The 20,394-nt window shown below is 43.0% G+C and overlaps 1 protein-coding gene across 1 annotated transcript in view; it reads left to right on the forward strand.

The window, feature by feature from the left end:
- The first annotated feature begins 1,164 nt into the window (after positions 1-1,164).
- The window catches only part of GALNT5 (polypeptide N-acetylgalactosaminyltransferase 5), a 115,556-nt gene continuing 96,326 nt past the window's right edge, over positions 1,165-20,394 (forward strand). The window contains exon 1 of the mRNA XM_029605523.1: positions 1,165-3,053. Coding sequence (XP_029461383.1) covers positions 1,567-3,053 — 1,487 coding nt within the window. The 5' untranslated portion in view covers positions 1,165-1,566. The remainder of the gene's footprint in view (positions 3,054-20,394) is intronic.

Here is a 20,394-nt window from a genome sequence, read left to right on the forward strand (position 1 = left end):
ATAAAATAGGGAACAATTATTGGTCTGACTGTCAGGATTGTTAGTGAAGTGCTCTGGCATGACACATTGGACTTGTGCTGGTTAAAAAATTAACCCTGGCCTGGCACTTATATTTATATTTATGGTCAAGACATGTCTTTTGTTCACCTGATGTCGTATGACAAATAAAAAGTTTTAAAAGATGGTAAATGGAATGGCTCCGTTACGAAGAAAGACTAAATGGGTTAGGGCTATCCATCCTGAAGAAAAGATGATTGAGAAGGGATTTGATAGAGGTTTATTAAATCCTGAGTGGGGTGCAACATGTAAATAGGGAACTGTTATTTACTTTTTCAAACAATTCTAAGATTATGAGACACTCCTTGAAGCTAACGAAGCAGATTTAAAACACCTTGAGGAAAGTATTTTTTCACTCAATTCACAATCAAGCTGTGGAATTTGTTGTTGAAGGATATGGTCAAGGCAGCTAGCAAAGCTGGGTTTAACAAAGGATTGGGCAAGTTCCTGGAGGAAACGTCCATAAACAGTTATATTAACAGGTAACTCCAGAAAACCCACCACCTATCCCTGGAAGTGAACAAAAAGAAATGCCATCTACTTTTTGGGATTGGCCACTGTGGAGACAGGATGCTGGGCTTGTTGGGTCTTTTGGTCTGAACCAGAATGGCCACTTCTTATGTTCTTCTGTTGTAAGGCAATAAAATGATGATGAACATGTATTCCATTAATGCGGTACTAAAATATATATTGTCTGAAACAATCCCAAGCCTTTCAACTTCTAATTTCAAATTGCAGACTGTGGGGAATTTGGGCATTGTATCTGACTATTGTTTTCCAATAGATTTGAAATCTGAATTATAACTATCTGGCTGCTGCATACATTGACCTCGCTCTTAACCTCTAAATAATTTCTTAATAAATGAGACACAGATTTGGTATCCTAAATATTATCGAGCAAACCAGCTTGATAAAGAGAGTTATATTGCTTTCTGCGCTGTGTACAGTGCCACACTTTAAAACCAGGACGGACTCTTTGCGAAAGATTCTACTGTATTGGCTAGAAAACCACAGAACACGGAAGGTAAGAGCTGCTTCGAGCTCACTGGCTAAGAGCAAGAGTGTAAAATGGTTTCCTTATGTGTGGCGGTGTTAAGTTACAACACAAGGAATGAGAGCAGGGTGGGGAGAACAGCCCTCTGATTTACAACCCTCTCAGCATTGGGGCCAGCGTGTGCACTGGGTAAGGAGCCCAGCTAGCCTGGATACAGTGCAAAGTTTGTGCTTAATGCTTTCTCGGTCGTCTGGCGTCCCTTGTTCGCCGTCGGGAATTAAGTGAAACTCTCTGGGCAATGCTGATTCCCTCTGCAGAAGCTGAAGAGACCAAGTTGCCCTGCTGTAAAATGCCACGCAGGCAGGCGGTGACCTGCCTTAGGAGCTGAAACGTCTCCCTTCAGTCAGAACTCTTTCCCCCAGATTTCAAGAGCAGCTACGTATGCTCCCGCTGCCGCCAGGCTGCCGGATCACTAAAGTCAGAAACTTTGCCAGGTAAAACGATCACTTTGAAAGATGAACATAATCCGGAAGTTTTTTCGTGGCAGTGGCAGGGCGCTAGCATTTATATTTATTGCCTCTGTGATTTGGCTGATCTTTGATATGGCAGCTCTGAAGCTCTCCTTTAGTGAAATCAATCACAAACTTCTCAAAGAAGAACTGGTCCGAAGGGAACGAGGGAGATTCAAAATGTGGCCAGGTCAAGAAAGACACTCTACCATGAGCTCCAAAGAAAGAGTGAAGCCTCCTATGACAGCGTTTGTGGCCGCAAGGTTCAAGATTCCCATTCAAGAAAAGAAGTTACAGAAGGCTTTGGATCTTGCCAAGAAGCAAAAGAGTGAACTAGAAATGCCTGTCTTTGTAGGGAAGAAAGTTAAAATGCCAGAACCCGCTTTTAATATCTCCACTTCACTACCTGCAACTATTGCAAAGCTGGTTAAAGCCAAGTATTCTGTTTCCCCGGAAATACACAACAAAGAAAAGAGCAACCATGGAAGAGTTATAATAAACTCCACCAACCTGCACAGAACAAAAGAAACCGTTTTCAAGGGGCCTCAGCAGGCTACAATAAAGGCTGTCAAAGAGCTAGCAGGAAATCAATCAATTATACTCAGAAACAAAACTGCAAATATAACGGGTAAACTGGCCACTGCAGCAGACAAGGGACCTGTTGGGGTTGTTCAGGTCCATCTTCCAACAAAATCCCCTCAGGCTGGGCTGAGACAGGATTTTCAGGAGAAGGTGAAAGATACTAAGCCACAAACATTAAAAGCTGCTGAGCCAGATCTTGCACTCCGGGCAAATGTGGCAGGAGAAGAAAAGACAAATAGAACCGAGAAAAATGCAACCAAGAACTTGAATATGCACATTCCAAAGTTAGATGTAAACCGAAAGGTAGTACTTTCAAATGCAACTGCACAAGGAAAGTTACCCTTTAAAGAAGGAATGAGAACTGGTGCTGGGAAGCTCAACGCCTCAGCAAATCATGTTGCCACTATCATTGGAAAGGTAAAAAGGAACGATTCTCAGCTTCAAGAGACCAAGCACAATTCTAAAGAAAACTTTCTTCATCTGTCAGAAAAGAGCAAACAGCTTCACGTAATCAGTAACAAAAGTGAGGACGCCCTTATTGTAAATATTTTAGCAGACAAGGCAAACGGGAACAATTCAGTGGGGAGACAAAACGTGGTTGAGGGTGCGGCAGGAGTTAAAGGGCATGATTTGAATTTAAATGACAAGGGGCAGGTTCAAAGAATAAAAGATACTATAGAGAGTAATGACATCCACTTGACAAGAGGTGCAGGAATGCACAAAGTGTTAACCTTTGACGTAACCATTTCCCCAAGAGACCCTAAGGCGCCTGGTCAGTTTGGACGTGCTGCTGAAGTCCCCAAAGAAAAGGAGCAAGAAGCAAACCAGAGATGGAAAGAAGGGCATTTCAATGTCTATCTCAGTGATTTAATCCCACTGGACAGAGCAATTGATGATACAAGGCCCAAAGGGTAAGAATCTATTTGTCTTTAATATATGATTTGTCATTATTTGCTACTATTGTGCACACATAAAGCCAATCATGGTAAAGAATATCAGGATAATACTCAAGGCAAGTTAGGACTGGCAACTGGCTCCAGATTTTCAAAACAGGTTGATCCAATTCTGGTTTTACCCCGCTGCATGCTGGGACTTGTCTCACTTTTGTAAGGGAATGCAACAGAGAAATAAGAACTACATGCAGTGGAGTAAAACCAGGGCTGGATCAGTCTGGCCTGAAAAATCATTTGGCAATAGAAGTGTGTGCTGTCTTTTCTTTAGAAAGTTGTGAGTGGACTCAGGGCAATATTTCAGCTCAACCGGGAACTGCATATGGATGTCCTTGACTAATTTATCTTAAAATTATATGCTTTTATAGAGCCATACTTTTCGATCAGTCCACTAGGGGCCTAAGCAAGAAATTTTATGTGGTCATATGTCATCCAGCTGAGAGAAATTTTCATGCTGGAAGAATCAAAATTAGCCAATCTATTTGGTCAATTTGGACTCTCCTTATACATAAAGTTCCTCTAAGTGGCAAAAAGATTGCTGCAGAAAAGGCTAGAATAGAATTGGGTCTGAAAGATTTTGCCATGTATGTAAAACAGGGGAAAGGCCTTATATTGTTTAATGTTAGCATGCTTTGTAAATGGATGCTAATCAATAGAACAGGAGCAGCATAACTGTACTTGGAATTATTTGTTAAACCTGGAGCATTCATAATAACTGGATGCAGATAGATCTGAACATTCATGCCTGCCTAGATCTCCATATTCACCCAGTTTTCATTCTTTTCATCCAGTTTAGATGCAGGTACTCATAGATTCATAATCATACCCAAAGTGTTATATATTCAGGCTATTTGCAAATAATCTGCAAACATCTTTGTCAATCCAAAACAAACCTAGCAAGTTGCTAAGCTCACATAACTCCTCTTCCGAAGTCACTGCATTATCTCCCTATCTGCTCCTGCACGCAGTTCAAACTCCTCTTTCTCATCTACAAATGCCTTCACTCTGCAGCACCTCACTACCTCTCCTCTTTTATCTCTCGCTACACCCCTTCTCGTGCACGCCACTCATGTGACAAGTCACATATCTGTGCCCTTCTCCTCTATCTCCAAATTCCTGACTCTGTGCTTTCCATTTGGCTGCACCATGTGCTTGGAATAGTCTTCCTGAACTGGTGCATCATACTTTAGATGGGGTTTACCCATCTAAAGACCCACTTTTTGAGGCTGCTTTTAAATCTTAGGCCTGATTGTCTGCTTTTAGCATCATTTTATTTGTATCCTAATTGTCAATTTTTGTGTTTTGTTTGATTATGTACATTTTAGCTGTAATCCACTACGAAATTTATGATGTTGCGGTATATGCATTTTAATAAACCGTAATCCATTAACTAACTTTCTTTTCTTTCTTTTTTTTTTAACCATTGTCTTGCTTTATGAAATATCCCAAGTCTCTTGTCTTGTATGTTTGTCTTATTAGACTGTAAACTCTATTGAGCAGGGACTTTCTTATTTGTGTGTTTATACAGCGCTGCGTATGTCGTGTAGTGCTATAAAAATGTTAAGTAGTAGTAGGAACTTTGGATTTACTTAAAAAAATAGTCACTGATTCAAATCAGGACAGAATTACTCTATTCAAGAAAATCTGTGCCAAATATTTGCTAATTCAAATTTGAATTTCAGCTGGGTCTGAGGACAGCCAATCCTTAGGCTTTATTAATGATGCCAAATGAAATATTTGCTTACTAACAGGTCGATACTGTAACGTGCGGTTGAAGATTTCCCGCCTGTAACGTGCTGGGAGCGCACAATTCGGACGCATAAGGCGATCCAGCGATACAGTCTCCAGTTTCATGCGTCCTTAGCGCTTCTTAAAAAAGACGCATAACCCTTTCCGCACGCAGCATGTATATGATATGTAAATGAACGAATTAGCTGTATAATGAAGGAATTAGCTATTCCCCTCCGATACTGTAATGCGCGCCCCGACTATGGCTGCCGTTTTGCCCCGCGTTTAACCTGCTAACTTACCGCCTACCCCTACCCCTGTGTTAGAGGCAGGGGTAAGGGGTAGGCGGCATTTGAATAGAGGATTGCGCGCATAGGAGAGTGGCCTGTGCGTGCGCGGTGAGAGCGGGTGTTCGCCCGCTCTCCCGTGGACTTTGCTGTATTGTATTGCTGTATTAAACACAAGGGTATCTTGTGTTTAAAACCAGTTGTGTTTGTGCAGGCTATGCGTACATTGCCTGTTAGGAGCCCTGTTTTCCCAAGAGTCTGACTCCAGGGCAGTAGTTAAACCATGGTAGTGAGTTGTGATCTGTTACCTCAGTATATTCCTGTCGATACAGCAATACCTGCATTTTAAGACTAAAAAATGACTTCAGTCTTTCTTTCTGCATTACAGCATATTCGCAATCTTTGTAAGGCACTTCCTTCTTAAAACAGTATTGTGTGTTCCTCCCCGTTTTCAGACATTTGGCCTATACAGTCAAAATGCAAGTCTAAATTCTCTACGCAGTGGTTGTTCTGTTTTAGTTTTCATTTGTGGTTTTATGTTACCTTATAAAGGAATATTGTGTATGTCTCATTGTTACTAGCCCCGAACTGCGGAGGACGTGGGATACAAATCTTTTAAAATAAATAAATAAATATTGATGTCTCCTGTGCCTTTGGGCACTGGATCTTCGATGTCTTTCGCCTCTCCCCGACTGGTGGGAAGGAGTAAGAAAGGATAATGCTGGGGTGCAGGAGAAAGATCGTGTTGGGGGAGTGGGTCTCCGGATCACACTGACATGGTGGGGGCCTCTTCTGCAGCACAGCTGATGTGATGTCAAAGGACAGGGCGCCCAGCACTGTGCGCAGCCAATTTGATAACAAAGCTCAGAGTGCCCTGCATTTTATAGGCACTCCTAGGCACATGCTGGTTGTGCCTAATGATAAACGTAATAAGAGCTTCAAATTGTCCTAGTTTGGGCTGATGTGTACAGATGTTTAGAAGATTTCATTTTTCACATGATGGAAGGCTTTATTACACGTTTAAGCCAATCATACCTGTGATCCAGGTTCCAATTAGACCTATGTCTCTCCGGCTATTTTTGCGTAAAACGTATTCTTAATCTCTACCAGGTAACCTCTACTTTCATTTGCTCTGGGTGGATGGTTCTGCAGTACTAGACTGTAATTATGTCACTCTGCCTGTAAGTGAGTGTAGTGTAACAGATAATCTTTAGAGGTGGTGTGTAGCACATTTTCTGAAGTGAGGAGGAGTTTTCTAAAAGAGTCTGCATTGGAACTCAAGGGAAGAGGACCTGTTTGGGGGTTTTCCTAATTTCCCCTATAGGCCTTCTGTTTTTTTCCAGTTCAGAAGGGGCCTTATTTCTCTTGCCATCGATGATAGAGCGCCAAGGTGCAAAGTCTAGTTTTAATGCCAAATTTTGCCTCAGGGATCCCTGGCAGGAAGTATTGGGCACAAGCATGAACAAGAGCCAATATTTTCCCTTCTCATGATCCTCATCTTGAAGGATTCAGTGATTAGGAGTGAGTAGGTTATCATAGGAGATAGATTGCAGGTCTTTTGTTATCAAGACAAAAGAATGTTTTGTTTGACTGCTATCAGGGTAGAACTGATTTTTATTGCTCTGGCTGTTGTGCTGTTATTTCTGCTATAAAAGCCTGTGTCTTACTGTTTTGTGTGAGATGTACTGCTGATTCCACAGAAGATGTAAATATATTGCTTGCAAGCTGAAGCCACCAAGCCTTTTGTGTGGACTTCAGTTACTGAATCTCAAATTGGGTGTTGGAGATCCAGAGTCTGACCTGGAAGTGTTGAAGAGCATGACAAGAGTTCCACTTAGGAGGCATTTAAGAGTCAGGTGGTTTTTACCGTTTCCCTGACTAGTATGAGAGACTCATTCCTTACGAGCCTGATCCATTTCCACAGCTGCTTGCCCATCTTTTTTGAACTCACAGCCCAGGAGCCAGGAGAAGAACCGTTTGTATTAGGACTCATTTTATGTCTCCCTACAAGGATGAAGATGAGGAGGTTTAAATATCTGTTTTTCTTTTAGCCTAGAGAAAGAAAAGAGAACAAATATCCTACTACAGTGTTCCATAAACTTTGAATTCTTCTTTATAGGCATAGAAAAAAATAATCAAATTGTGAACAACATTATTATATAGTTCTAATCAGCCCTACTCTGTCATAATTTTCCTTTTCCCATTTTAAGGAAAAAGCTAGAAGCAAAGACAGTACTATAGTATTGCACAGAACCTTATAGGCCTCAAAAATGACTTGTGCTCTGATAGCAGGTTTGGGCTAATTTTATTTATTTATGTTTAAATCTTTTTTATTGTTTTCAAACAACACAACCATGATATCCATGAGTGCATACACACTTCTACACTCAGGGCCATAGTACCAATATTAAAACAATAAAGCAGCAATTTCTTATATTCTGAGTTATACAATAAAACTTGTTCTAAGCAGATTACAAATGAAAAACATGACTACATAAACACACGACGATCACTACAACTAAACCTTAAAAGCAGTCATTACATAGCACTGAGCACATAATCTGAGCAAACATCAAAAAATAAATAAACTAATTAGATAAAGTAGAAGATGAAATACAATGAAAGAGTAAAATCAATGGCTTGTTAAAATTAGGTCAAGACAAAATAAAATCTTTATCCTGTTTCCTGAAAATCTAAAAATTCTGTAATTTGTTCTTGATAACCGCTACATTAACTGAAGGCAATTTTGAAAGTGGTCGTGGTACTTGCAGGCCCATAGAGCCTAGGATTTTCTTTTCAGTCTTTGGTGCCTCCACTAGGGGGCACTAGAAAAAAGTTACAATGTCTAAAGGAGGGTAGGGCCGCCAAATCTAGCTGAAAATCTAGCTGAAATCTATGAAAATCATGTGGCGGCTGGTGTCATGGGCATTCTTTTCCTCCTGTACTTTTTGGGTACAGAATCCACAGGGTAAAGAAAATGCAAAAATTTCATAATTAAATCCCTGCAGAAATCCCTTTGAAAACCGTCTCCTAAGTGTCGTCCTTCCATTCTTTTTCAAAATGTTTTGTGGCTTGTGCTTGCCTTTCTCTCTGATCTTGTTTATTCATATTATTCTCTCTAGTACAGTCACTCCTCTAACTCCTGCTTTGTCACAACACATAAACTAGCCACAAATTAGCAGATCTTCCTCTGCTGATGCTTTTTCTGCCTGGTGATGACCGTGTGATTTTTACTTTCTGTTCCCTTGCCTAACTGTGCAAATTCATATCCTTCTCTGTTAAATGTACTAATGCATTGTATTTCTTTGTTTGCTATATGGAATGTGTTTGGTATACATTTATATGAAATATGCTTAAAAAATAAAATTGTATTATGTGTTGTATGTAAATTTCACAAACATTAAGACTTTATATCCATATCGGTGGTAGATATCTGGCACACTTGTATATACTCTTACTCTCTTTGCTTTCAAAACCTTGGCTAAAGTTGTGTGGTTGCCATGTTAGTCCACTTGGATGCACAGAAATAAAGGTTAACAAACAAACAAAAACAAAAAGAAAGTGATACCTTTTTATTGAACTAACTTAATACATTAATAATTGTCAGTTCCTCAGGTCCAAAACAGAATGTTCAAAAGTGTTTTACCCTCTGAACTTGGTTCTTTGCTCACCCTGTATTCTTGTAAATAAAAGGGCTCTCGTCCATAAGTGCACCCGCCCTTAACGGCGCACCGCCGGGATGGAGGACTCACCGTCCTCCAGCGCTGGTCTTCCTGGGCATGTTGGGTGCGGGCCTCTCGCAAGAGCTCGCCCCCTTCCCCCCCCCCCCCCCCCCCGCGACGTTCCCATGATGTCATCGGGCTGCGACGCTCACCGAAGAGTGTATCGCAGCGCCAATATAAACCGGCCTCGCCGCTGCCATCTCCCCTTTTCAGCAGCGGCGACAGGACCGCAAGTACTGTGCTTCCGGGAGACAAGTGCTACTACCTCATGCTGGTGATGGTGCACGAGATGGGCCCGAATTTGGTAGGCCAGGGACGGGGCCCTCTTGCTAGCATGAGCACGGTGGGGGGGGCCGGTGGAAGGGGCTGCCTTGCTTGGAGACAGGGCGAGTGGCATCCTAGACTGTTGGTTAAATACAGATATGATGAGAGACTCGTGCATCTCAAGGTTATATAGTGTTAATTATATAATAAAGCTGCGGCCTTTATTACCACCATAAAAAGCTTTTGCCTTGTATTGTGTCTGCGATTCCCGATTGTGACAGCAAACGGAGCACTGCCCCGAGCATCGGCGGTCGCGACGTTAATAAAAGGGCTCGCGCCAATAAGCGCGCCCGCCCTTAACGGCACGCCGACGGGATCGAGGACTCACTGTCCTCCGGCGCTGGTCTTCCTGGGCACGTCGGGCGCAGGCCTCTCGCGAGAGCACGCCCCCCACCCCCATCCCCCCCGACGTGCCCATAACGTCATCAGGCTGCGAGGCACAAACCTCTGTGGGTAATTTCTTTGGATGCAAGCAAAATTACCCATGTAGTTTTGCTTTGATGCAGGTAACATCTGCTTAGACCTGCTCATTTTATTTTAACCCGACAAAGAAAGTTTAGCTTTGGAAAGCTAGTCAAGAACCGATTTCAGGTAGTCCAATAAAAAGGTATTGCCTTATATATTTTCTATTGACCATTATTTCCAGGCTATCAAAATCCCACATTTTAAGAGCCTAACTCTCAAACCTATCCACGGTACAGCATTTGCACATGTAAGTGGACTGGTGGTACTTTCTGTACCCATTTTATAAACATACATGTGTATATAATTGTGACACTGCGTGAATAAATGCCCAAAATTAAACTGTGGGTATTTTTTAAAATGTGCAGGAGTACTTGGAATCTCCAGTTCGCTGATCCTTCCTCCAGGTCACCCATTCTTTCTCCAGTTCATCTAGACCGTTAGCATTTCACCTTGAATCCCCACTATTTTACCCACCCACCCCCACCCAAAACCTGCAGACAACAGACAAATCCAGTTCCAATCGCACAAGTCAACTAGCAGGTATAAAAGAGTCCGAACAAGTTTGCTAATGTACTGTATATGTGTAAATCTCTTATAAAACAACTGCCATACATTCTTCTGAACCTCACCATAGAATTCCCCTAGATTGCCCTTTTTTTTCCCCAGTAAAATGTACTTATGAAATTTATAAAATAGCATATATGCATGTACCTGCTACTTATGCACTAGCAGGTAGATTTTAAAAGCAATGCACAAAAATGTCCGCATACACGCGTATTTGGACCGCGCATGAGCAACGCAAATTTTAAGAAGCTGGGAAGTACGTGTGTACATACCTGTCAGCGTGTCAAGAATGAGGAGGCAGAAAAGGGGCGTTCTGGGGTGGGGGCCAGGATGTACACGCATAACCCCTGCTAGTACATGCACACGCCATGTTACCTGCATAACGTTTCTACTGGCCCTGATGAGGTGCAAGACTGGAGATTTTGGGCCAGAGGGATCCTGAACACTTGGGGGGGAGAGAGAGAGAGAGCATATCTTTTAAAGGGCCAGTTTGACACTCTATATATCACACTACAAGAGGGGCACTTTCAACTCGGGTTGGGGGGGGGCATGGTGTTACATTGGTCTGCCTAGGGTGCAAGGGTCTGTAGACCCTTGTAACCCTGCCGCCCCCAAAACCCACCCTGAGTTGAAAGTTTGAAAGTACCCCTCTTACAGTGGAATATATATAGCGTGGCAGATTGGCTCTTTAAAAGAGTCTCTCTCTCTCTCTCTCTCTCTCTTCCCCCCCCCCCCCCCCATCACTCGTGAGAATGTGTGTAAAGGCTCCAAAACATACATGGTAGGGATGTTATAAATAGTATATAGTTATAAATAGTAAATAGAGCCCGTTCACCCCGTGTGAGCCGAACGGTGAAGAAAGCGGCAAATTTAAATCTAATCACAGCGAAGGGGAAGCAAAGAGACTAATAAAAACACCGACGAAGCAGAGAAAAAATGCAGTGAGTCCTAAACCCCGCCCCCCAGGGCAGCCGGCCTATCAGCACGCGGCTAGAGCCCTTTAAACATTCGCGCTTACCAGCGGCGTCGCACGCACGAAGGAGCGCGACTAAGGGGCCTGCCCTTTAGCGCGCCCCTTGGAGTGCCCCAGGTCCAGGGCCTATCCCTATTGCAGTCAACCACTTTTTCGCCACAGGCAAAAGACTACTATCTCTATGCACTCCTTAGTGCACCAGCGCCTGTGCGGCCCCTAAACCGAATTTATCCACAGAATTCCAGTAACTCTTTCTTACTCCGACCCATTTTGGTGAACCCCTGGCAGCACTCATTCAGCAAGCAACCATCCAGAGCTCATTCAACAAGCAACCACCCAGCGCTCATTCAGCAAGCAATCACCCAGCGCTCATTCAACAAGCAATCATCCAGCGCTCATTCAACAAGCAACCTCTCAGCGCTCATTCAGCAAGCAACCATCCAGAGCTCATCCAGCGCCCATCCTGCACTCTACCATCCAGTGCTCATTCAGCAAGCAACCACCCAGCGCTCATTCAACAAGCAACCACCCAGCGCTCATTCAACAAGCAACCACCCAGCGCTCATTCAGCAAGCAACCACCCAGCGCTCATTCAGCAAGCAATCACCCAGCGCTCATTCAACAAGTAACCACCCAGCGCTCCCACCCAGCGCTCCCACCGCCTATCCCACTGCGCCAGCCAGTTAACCATCCACAATGTCTCCAGCTCTTCCAATACCAACTTTGCAACACCGCCTCCTACCTAAAAGAACATCTTCCAGACAAGCCCTTCACAACAACTTAAAAACCCTCACCCCTATTTTGATTACACCAATCACCCAGGTTTTAGGCCTCACCCTCTTCTCACTCTCACTATTCAATGCACAATCCCTAACAAAAAAATCCCTAATTTTTATTGATTATCTCACCGACGCCAAGCCAGATATTTGTGCAGTAACCGAAACATGGCTTAAGCCCTCAGATACAGCTTTAATAAACCAACTACCTACGCCGATCTATGACTTCTTCTCACTCCCGAGACTGAAAAAAAGAGGAGGTGGAATCCTCCTGGCTACCAAAAAAAGCCTCAACTTCACCCAACACCCATTCAGCTCTAACTCAAACTGGAAGTCGGCTTCTTTACTTCACAACATCTTCAAATCCTTCTTGTCTACGCCCCCCCCCCCCCCCAGGGGCTCCTAGAATCCGACGTCTCTCCCATCCTTGAAATCACCACTTTGCTCATCAACCTGGACTCTCCAGCAATCATCTTAGGAGATTTCAATCTGCACATAGACAATCCTTAACCATCTAACAGCTGCGAAACCCTCCTTACAGCCCTGTCAGCAATGGGATTCCAACAACTAGTCAACGAACCCACACACAAAGCGGGTCACACTCTGGACTTGATTTTCGTCAACAAAGGCATTACGACTACATCCAATTTGAAGAACAAAAAGGTTCCATGGTCAGACCACACTCTCATCTCGACCTCTTTCGCACTGAAAGAATCCAACACTCCTAACATCCCCTCACCCTCATTCCAATACAGGAGGCGATGCTCCCCTGAAGACCTTAACAACCAGTTGCTTTCACAGCTCCCTTTTTTAGACCTCACCGACCCGAACACTGCCATTCGTTCCTGGAACAACATAACAGAAAATATAGCTAACAAACTCTGCCCCTCAACTATAAAAAAATCTCACTCCAATGCCTCCAACAGACAACCCTGGTTCACCAACGAACTCAGAAAACTAAAACAAAGTTTAAGAAAGAAAGAAGCGACTTGGCGTAAAACCCCTTGTGACATCACTATCTCTTCATACAAATCCTCACTACACCAGTACAAATCCCTCACCTCAAAATCAAAAAAAGATTATTATGCATCTAAGATTCACAACCTGGTCTTTGACGCCAAAGCCCTCTTCGCTTATGTCTCCAGCCTCACTCAAACCATACCGCGAGAAATCCCCGGCAACATGGCACAATCCAAAGCTGAAGAACTCGCTCAGTTTTTCCAAAATAAAATCACCAATCTTTTAACCCAACTACCCTCCAATACCGCCGCCCTCCCGACATATCAACACCCTGCCTACAAAAACTTCAGCCTAACACCTTTGATCCCATCTCTTCCACTGAGATACAAGCCATCCTGAGAAGAATGAAACCTTCGTCTCATCCTGCGGACCACATCCCCACCAAACTACTTCTATCTATTCCAGGCTCAATAGCCACATCACTGACAAACATCATCAACTGCTCTCTAGCCCAAGGAACCTTCCCAGACGATCTCAAAATGGCCTCAATCTCACTGCTCCTAAAGAAACCTAACCTTGACCCGAAGGACCCCAACAACTTCCGCCCCATAGCTAACCTCCCTTTCATCGCCAAGATCATGGAAAAACTAGTGAACTCTCAACTTTCAGACTTCATCGAAGACAACAATCTTCTCTTCGCCCCACAACACGGCTTCCGAAAAAATCGAGGCACAGAATCCCTCCTTACCTCTTTGACAGACCATATCTTATTGGGCCTCGACAAAGGAAACTCATTCCTATTGATCTTGTTAGACCTATCCGCAGCGTTCGACACGATCAACCACGCCATCCTCCTAAACCAGCTGTCGTCCATAGGAATCAGCGGCACCGTCCTATCCTGGTTCAAAACCTTTCTCAACAACAGAGGTTACAAAGTTAAACTCCAAAACAAGGAATCCTCAAGATTTGACTCTGCCATAGGAGTCCCACAAGGTTCTTCATTATCTCCGACTCTATTCAATATTTACCTTCTTCCTCTCTGCCAACTTCTCACCAACCTCAATCTAAAGTATTTCCTATACGCAGATGATATTCAATTCATCATCCCCATCAAAGACACATATTCTAAAACTCTTGACTACTGGGAATCATGCCACCAAAAAATCAAACAACTACTCAACAGCCTACACCTCAGCTTAAATTCCTCCAAGACAGAAATCCTACTCATCTCTCCTGAGAACAACATCTCTAACATTACTCTTCCTACCAATCTTCCTACCACACAAGTTAGAGACTTAGGAGTGATAATAGACAACCGGCTAAACTTCAAGGCACACATCAACAAAACAACCAAAGACTGCTTCTATAAACTCCAGGTCCTGAAAAGGATAAGACCTCTTTTCCATGCTCAAGACTTCAGAACGATCATCCAAGCAGTCATTTTTTCAAAATTAGACTATTGCAATTCTCTATTGTTAGGTCTGCCCTCATCCTACTCCAAACCACTACAGATGGTTCAAAATTCAGCAGCCCGACTACTGACAGGCGCAAGGAAAAGAGACCACATATCTCCCATCCTGAAAGAGCTTCATTGGTTACCTGTACACTTCCGTATCATGTATAAAGCCATATCTGTCATTTACAAAACTATACATCAACTCACCACCCTCGATCTACAAATCCCTCTCCAAGTATACAGCTCGACAAGACCTACCAGAGATGTTTACAGAGGCTCCCTCCAAGTACCCCCCGCGAAAACGACCAGACACATTACCCTAAGAGATCGTGCCACCTCCACAGCTGGCCCCCTCCTGTGGAACTCCATTCCCACATATCTCAGACAGGAGCCCTGCCTCCTAACTTTTAGGAAAAGACTTAAGACTTGGTTATTCAAGCAAGCTTTCCCGGACACAATCTAATGACACATTCTAATGATACCTCAAAATATTCAGCCCTCAACCATGCCTTTTGTATATAGCATTTAATTTGTACATTGTTTAACCATTTCTATTCTTTCCTCTCTCTTCTTCCTTTCTCCAAGTTCTGCTACCCTTGTTAAATGTAACTGCACCTTCGGTCACCACAGTTCTAGTTTGATGTATATACTGCACTCCTGTTTTATGTAAACCAGCAAGATATGTTTTCATGATTGCCGGTATATAAAAACCTTAAATAAATAAATAAATAAAATAGTACGTGTGTACTTGCACGCACAATATAAAATTGAGCATATTTTCGCTCACGTGCCCAATACGTGCGTTTATGGGCGCACGCACACTCCCTTTAAAATTTACTTGAAATAGTACATGCTATTAGAATGCATGGAACTCCTGTGAGGTAGATATTCAAAAGCCATTTAGATGGATAACAGTTATTCATCTAAATGGCAAGTTTTGGTACTTCCAGCCTCTTATCTGGCTAGATTTTTTTGCAAGATAATTTATTATCTGGCTGGATAAAAAGGCATTCTGGGGGGCATAACTGAGAGGAGCTATTTATTGCTGGAAATAACACCTTTTTTCCTGGTGAGAACCTCTGGGGAGGTTGTTACAGTCAACTATTTATATCACTATAGGAGGACCAGCTAATAACTTGAGGTGAGGTTTCGGTGTGGTTTAGGGTTTGGGGGCCAGTTTGACATGCAGAGTGAGATGTATGAACAGCACAGTGCACCTCAGTGAAGATTTGACATCATTTGAAGTGAGGAAAGTCTCACAAAAATGAGATTTCTACAATGTTCTCTCGCCCTAGCTTGATAGTACCTTGTTATAGAGTCCATCAAGCTAGGGCGAGAGAACATTGTAGAAATCTCATTTTTGTGAGACTTTCCTCACTGTCAAACTGGCCCCCAAACCCTAAACCATACCAAAACCTCACCTCGAGATTAGCTGGCCCTCCTACAGTGATATAAATAGTGCTTATGCTCTCTCTCGCTCTCTCGCTCTCTCTCTCACATGCAATCTTTATTGCAAATTGTGTTTCAGCTGTTTCGGGCTTAACACCAGGAAAAAAAGTATTATAAAAATGTGCATTCATGCCATGCGGTAACATAGCTATCACATGCTTTAATGCTATAATGCATTTTGATGAATGACCCTACTAGCCCACTATGTCTAGATATACCTCATATATGTCGACTCGTCGAGTGGTTCATGTATTTCATTGCTGATCAGGACACCTGGGTTTCCTTACACAGCAATTGGAACACATACCCTATCTGTAAAAAGAATCCATGTATTGCTTTTCAGTGACACCTTACTTTCCTGGCAACAGTCATTGGAAATTTCAGGAAATAACTGAGGCTGTAATGCTGCAGTGAGGTTCAGATGAGAGGAACTCTTTAGAAGAGAGAAGCACATTGCACCTCAGTGAAGATTTGACATCATTTGAAGTGAGGAAAGTCTCACAAAAATGAGATTTCTACAATGTTCTCTTGCCCTAGCTTGATGGACTCTATAGCAAGGTAGAGTTTTACAAGGCTTTTGCGCAGATGAACACGCATTTGCGCACATAAAATAGAATTATCTAAAACTGACTTCTGTGCATGTGGCTTAAAGGATGTGCGTTCTATGACCGTGCATGGACTTTAAACCATGGCAAAAAATGGACGAGAGCGAGGGCAGGGAAAGTAAAGTCCACATGGTGATTTCATTTTAAAATCCCCGCATGCAATTTAACGTGCATCATTTGGGCCTGATTCAAAGTACTCATGATCCCCGCATGCCACGAGTTTTCAAAGAGGAAACTCAGTGTGAATTTTCCTCTGAAAATGAGCTTGCGGGTTCCAGTTTCCAGAACGTTTTCAATTTGCCATCTAAAAGTCAAAATTCCATTTCTGGAGCACCCTCATTGCCATTAAACAAAAGGACAGACCAGAGAACTCTCACTCTGCCTCGTTTCCTCTACTTGTTTTACTTTGAAAATAACATTTGTTATAGGTGAATGTTCACATTTTATTCTTTCTCTCTCTCTCTGTAGATATATATTTATATATCTTTAATAGAGTAAATATTTTGCCTCACTTATTGGAAAGAGAACCTGACAGAGAGCACTAGTTTTACTTCACAATGGATGCATTCAGAATTTTTCACAGTTAACAAATGTCTGCATAGCATAGCCCAGAAAACTAAAGGCAGCAAGTGGACAGTAGAGGATTGTAGTCCTTAGGGGTGGCCTGACATAGTAAACATTGAAAATGTAACATGAAAGTTCCTTTCTTTGTCCCAGTTGCAATGTCCTTGATTTTATTTTGCTTTGCTTTCCTACCTTTCATTTTAACTCCTTACTATCCTTTCAGCCCCCTGAAATCTCCTTTCTCCTTTCCCTTTCGTAATTTCAAAAGTGTAATAATGCCTGCAGAAAATAGAGATGTTTGGTTTCTACATCTTTAAAAAATATTATGCTTAAAACACTGTATGGTTCTACATTATGCAACAGAAAAACAGTAGTAAAAAAAATGTCTAAAGTGGTCTGGCATGCTTTTAAAATATGCTTTCTAAATAAGTGTGTGGTGTGAGTGCTGGAAATGGGAAAAGGTATTTATTAATGATCAGTGCTATCGGATGATCGATTTTACTTAGTTAAAATTCTATGTATTAATGGACCAACTCAGACCTCTTCAGCTCCTCGCATGAAAAGAGCTCATTTGTTGGCCTAATACAAGGCTTGACCCATCATTTCAGTATACTATTATTATTATTATAAATAATTAAAAACAAATCTTGGTAGATATAACCACATTTCAGGCCAGATGTACTACAGGGTTTTCTCCTGTTGGTTGTGAATCACTAATGCTTTTCTTCTATTCTGTGTTTATGAAAAAAAAAATACTTAGTACATCTGACTCTTTGTGAACCCAGCTGTTCTTTCAGCTGCCTACATTTTACAGTTCCTGTTCTGTGGAGCAGTAGAGGAGAAATGGTTAAGAGATCATTATGGATTTACTTTGTTAAACTGTGCCTCTCCTGGAGATTAAGGCTGGATGATGTGGCATGGGCCTGTCTTAAACTGCTGACTCATCAGCTCAGTGGTTCCCAGACCTCTCCTATTGACTCTACAGTCATTTTCAGGATATCCACAGTGAACATACATGAGTTCAGATTGCATATACTGGGTTCCCAGTAGGTACAAATATATCTCATGTGTATTCATTGTCGATATTCTGAAAGTCTGAGTGGCTGAAAAGTTAGTGGAACACTGCATCAGATAGATCTTTGTAGAATATAAAAGTGTGTAGAGTACTGCTTGCCACCATTATAAGCCTGTAATAGAAATTAAAGGCAGAAAAGAAGAACCTGTATATGATATCCTCATGCAAAATGTACTTCTAAAATATCTTTATAAATACTGTTTCCTCTTGGTGATCAAGGGAGAGATCAAGCAGGCTACAAACCAGAGAAACCAGGATTTAAATTCCATTGCCACTTCTTGTGACCTTGGGCATATCACCCTCCATTGCCTCAGGTACAAACTCGGGAGTGTATGTTGTATTGTGGGAGGAGTCCCACTATCATGGGGAGGCTATCACAGTGATAGTGGGGCCCCTCCCCCCCCCCAAAAAAAATATCACAGTTCTGTGTCGCTTTCTTTTACCGCAAGGCCAAACAGTGTGGGGGAAAAAGAATGTGGTGGCAGCCTCAACCTCAAGGGACCGCAATCATCTTAAAGGGTCTGCAACAACAAAAAATCCCCGCAGCTCAAGAAAAGGTTGAACCGGGGGTCAACCCGGGTCCATCGCATTTGAAACTAGGTGCCCCTGCAGCAACTGCCCCCCCCCCCCCCCCCCCCAAAGTATTCAAAATAAGTGGTTCCGGGCCCCCTCCGTACCTCCTCCCACCCCCAAAGTGCTCAAAATAAAATGTCTTCAAGGCTGCCCCCCCCCCTCCAAAAGTGCCTAAAAAAAAAAAAAGGTCTTTCAGACCCTCCTTTGCACCTCCGCATCCCCAGGAACTCCCCTCCCGAAATTTCTGAACCTTCAAAATCCTGAACAGGTCCCTCAGTAGGGCCAGGGTGTCCCCCTCACACCTGGCGCAATAAACACCATTTTGAAAAATGGCTCCAAACTGACCTTATGACTAGGGCAAGGGCCAGGGATCGGACCACAGCCACATAGGCTGGGTCCATTCCCCGGATGTTTCCCCAGTCACATTGCTGGGGCAAGGTTAGGTCAATGCCATCTTTCAAAATGGTGCTGAATAGACCGGGTATGAGAGAGCACGCCAGCTTCACTAAGTGACCTGTTTGAGATTTTAAAAGTTTGGGGTTGTAAGAGGGGGGCAGGAGGAGTGGGGGAGGGGGCGGTTTCCTGGGGGTGTGAGGTTTGGGGGGAGGTGGAAGCAAGAGGAGGCCTGTAAAACCTTAAATTTTTTTAATGTATTGTGGAGGGGGGGGGGGGCCCGAACCACTTCTTTATTTTGAGCACTTTCAAGGAGAAGAAGTTGGGGGGTCATCACTGCACAGGCACCTACTTTTAAACTTTTAGCTAGTCAGGATGACATAAGTGGCTGCCCCGGGTTGAGCCAAGGGTCAGCCCTGATCTTGAGCTGCGGCATTTTTTATTTTTGCCTGTTTTTAGGCTCCTGGGGCTCCCGCTTCAGAGTTACCACATTTTGAATAGGTGTTATTTTGTTGTGGCTGACTACTTTCTTGGTCAATTGTGATAAAATATTAACATCAAATTGCCTATTATTGGCCTTCTTTATAGAAACATATGGAAATGACAGCAGAAAAGGACCAACGGTCCATCCAGTCTGCCCAGCAAGGTTATGATAGTCTTTGCCATGCCATACAATTCACCCCCATACTTTTCAGTTTCCCAGACCTTCAAGGTCATTGTTGGTTGCTGTTTGAGTCCAATTCCCCTTTATCTCCTGCTGTTGAAGCGGAGATCAATGTTGGAGTTGCATCAAAAGTTTCAGGCTTTTTGGCTGAGGGTAGTAACAGCCACATTAACAAGTTACCCCTATGCTTAATTGTTTTTCCAGACCACAAAATTCACGATCTTTGTAGTTTGCTGTCTGAATCTAATTCCCCTTTTCATCTTTTCCCCTGCCATTGAAGCAGAGAGCAATGATGGAGTTACATCAACAAAATGAAGGCTTATTGGTTAAGGATAGTAACCGCCACTCAGCAAGTTACGCCCATACACTCATTTCTTCAGTTCCATCCTCTAGCCTTTAGAGATCCACAGTGTTTGCGTTGATAGCAGGGCTGAATTAGCCATGCTGTCTGGGAAGTCCCTCTGGGCAGCCTTGAGATGGAGCTTTTTCGTAGCTGTTACAGAGATTTCCTCTGTGTGGCTGTGCGCGTCTTCCCGCGCTGTTCAGCGCCCTCTGCCTCCTCAGTCTGTCCTTTTGCATTGCCAATCGCATGCAGAGCTTCTCTCCTCAGCCATTTTTTCTAGCTAGGAAAGGAAAAGAAGAATTCAGAAGCATTTTTCAGTGCTAGCATGGGACCGAGACCACCTGGTTTTAAATATTTCCAGTGCGGTAAGGTGAGGTCTAT

The sequence above is a fragment of the Rhinatrema bivittatum genome, chromosome 6 (genome assembly GCF_901001135.1).
Source record: "Rhinatrema bivittatum chromosome 6, aRhiBiv1.1, whole genome shotgun sequence".
Classification (NCBI taxonomy): Eukaryota; Metazoa; Chordata; class Amphibia; order Gymnophiona; family Rhinatrematidae; genus Rhinatrema; species Rhinatrema bivittatum.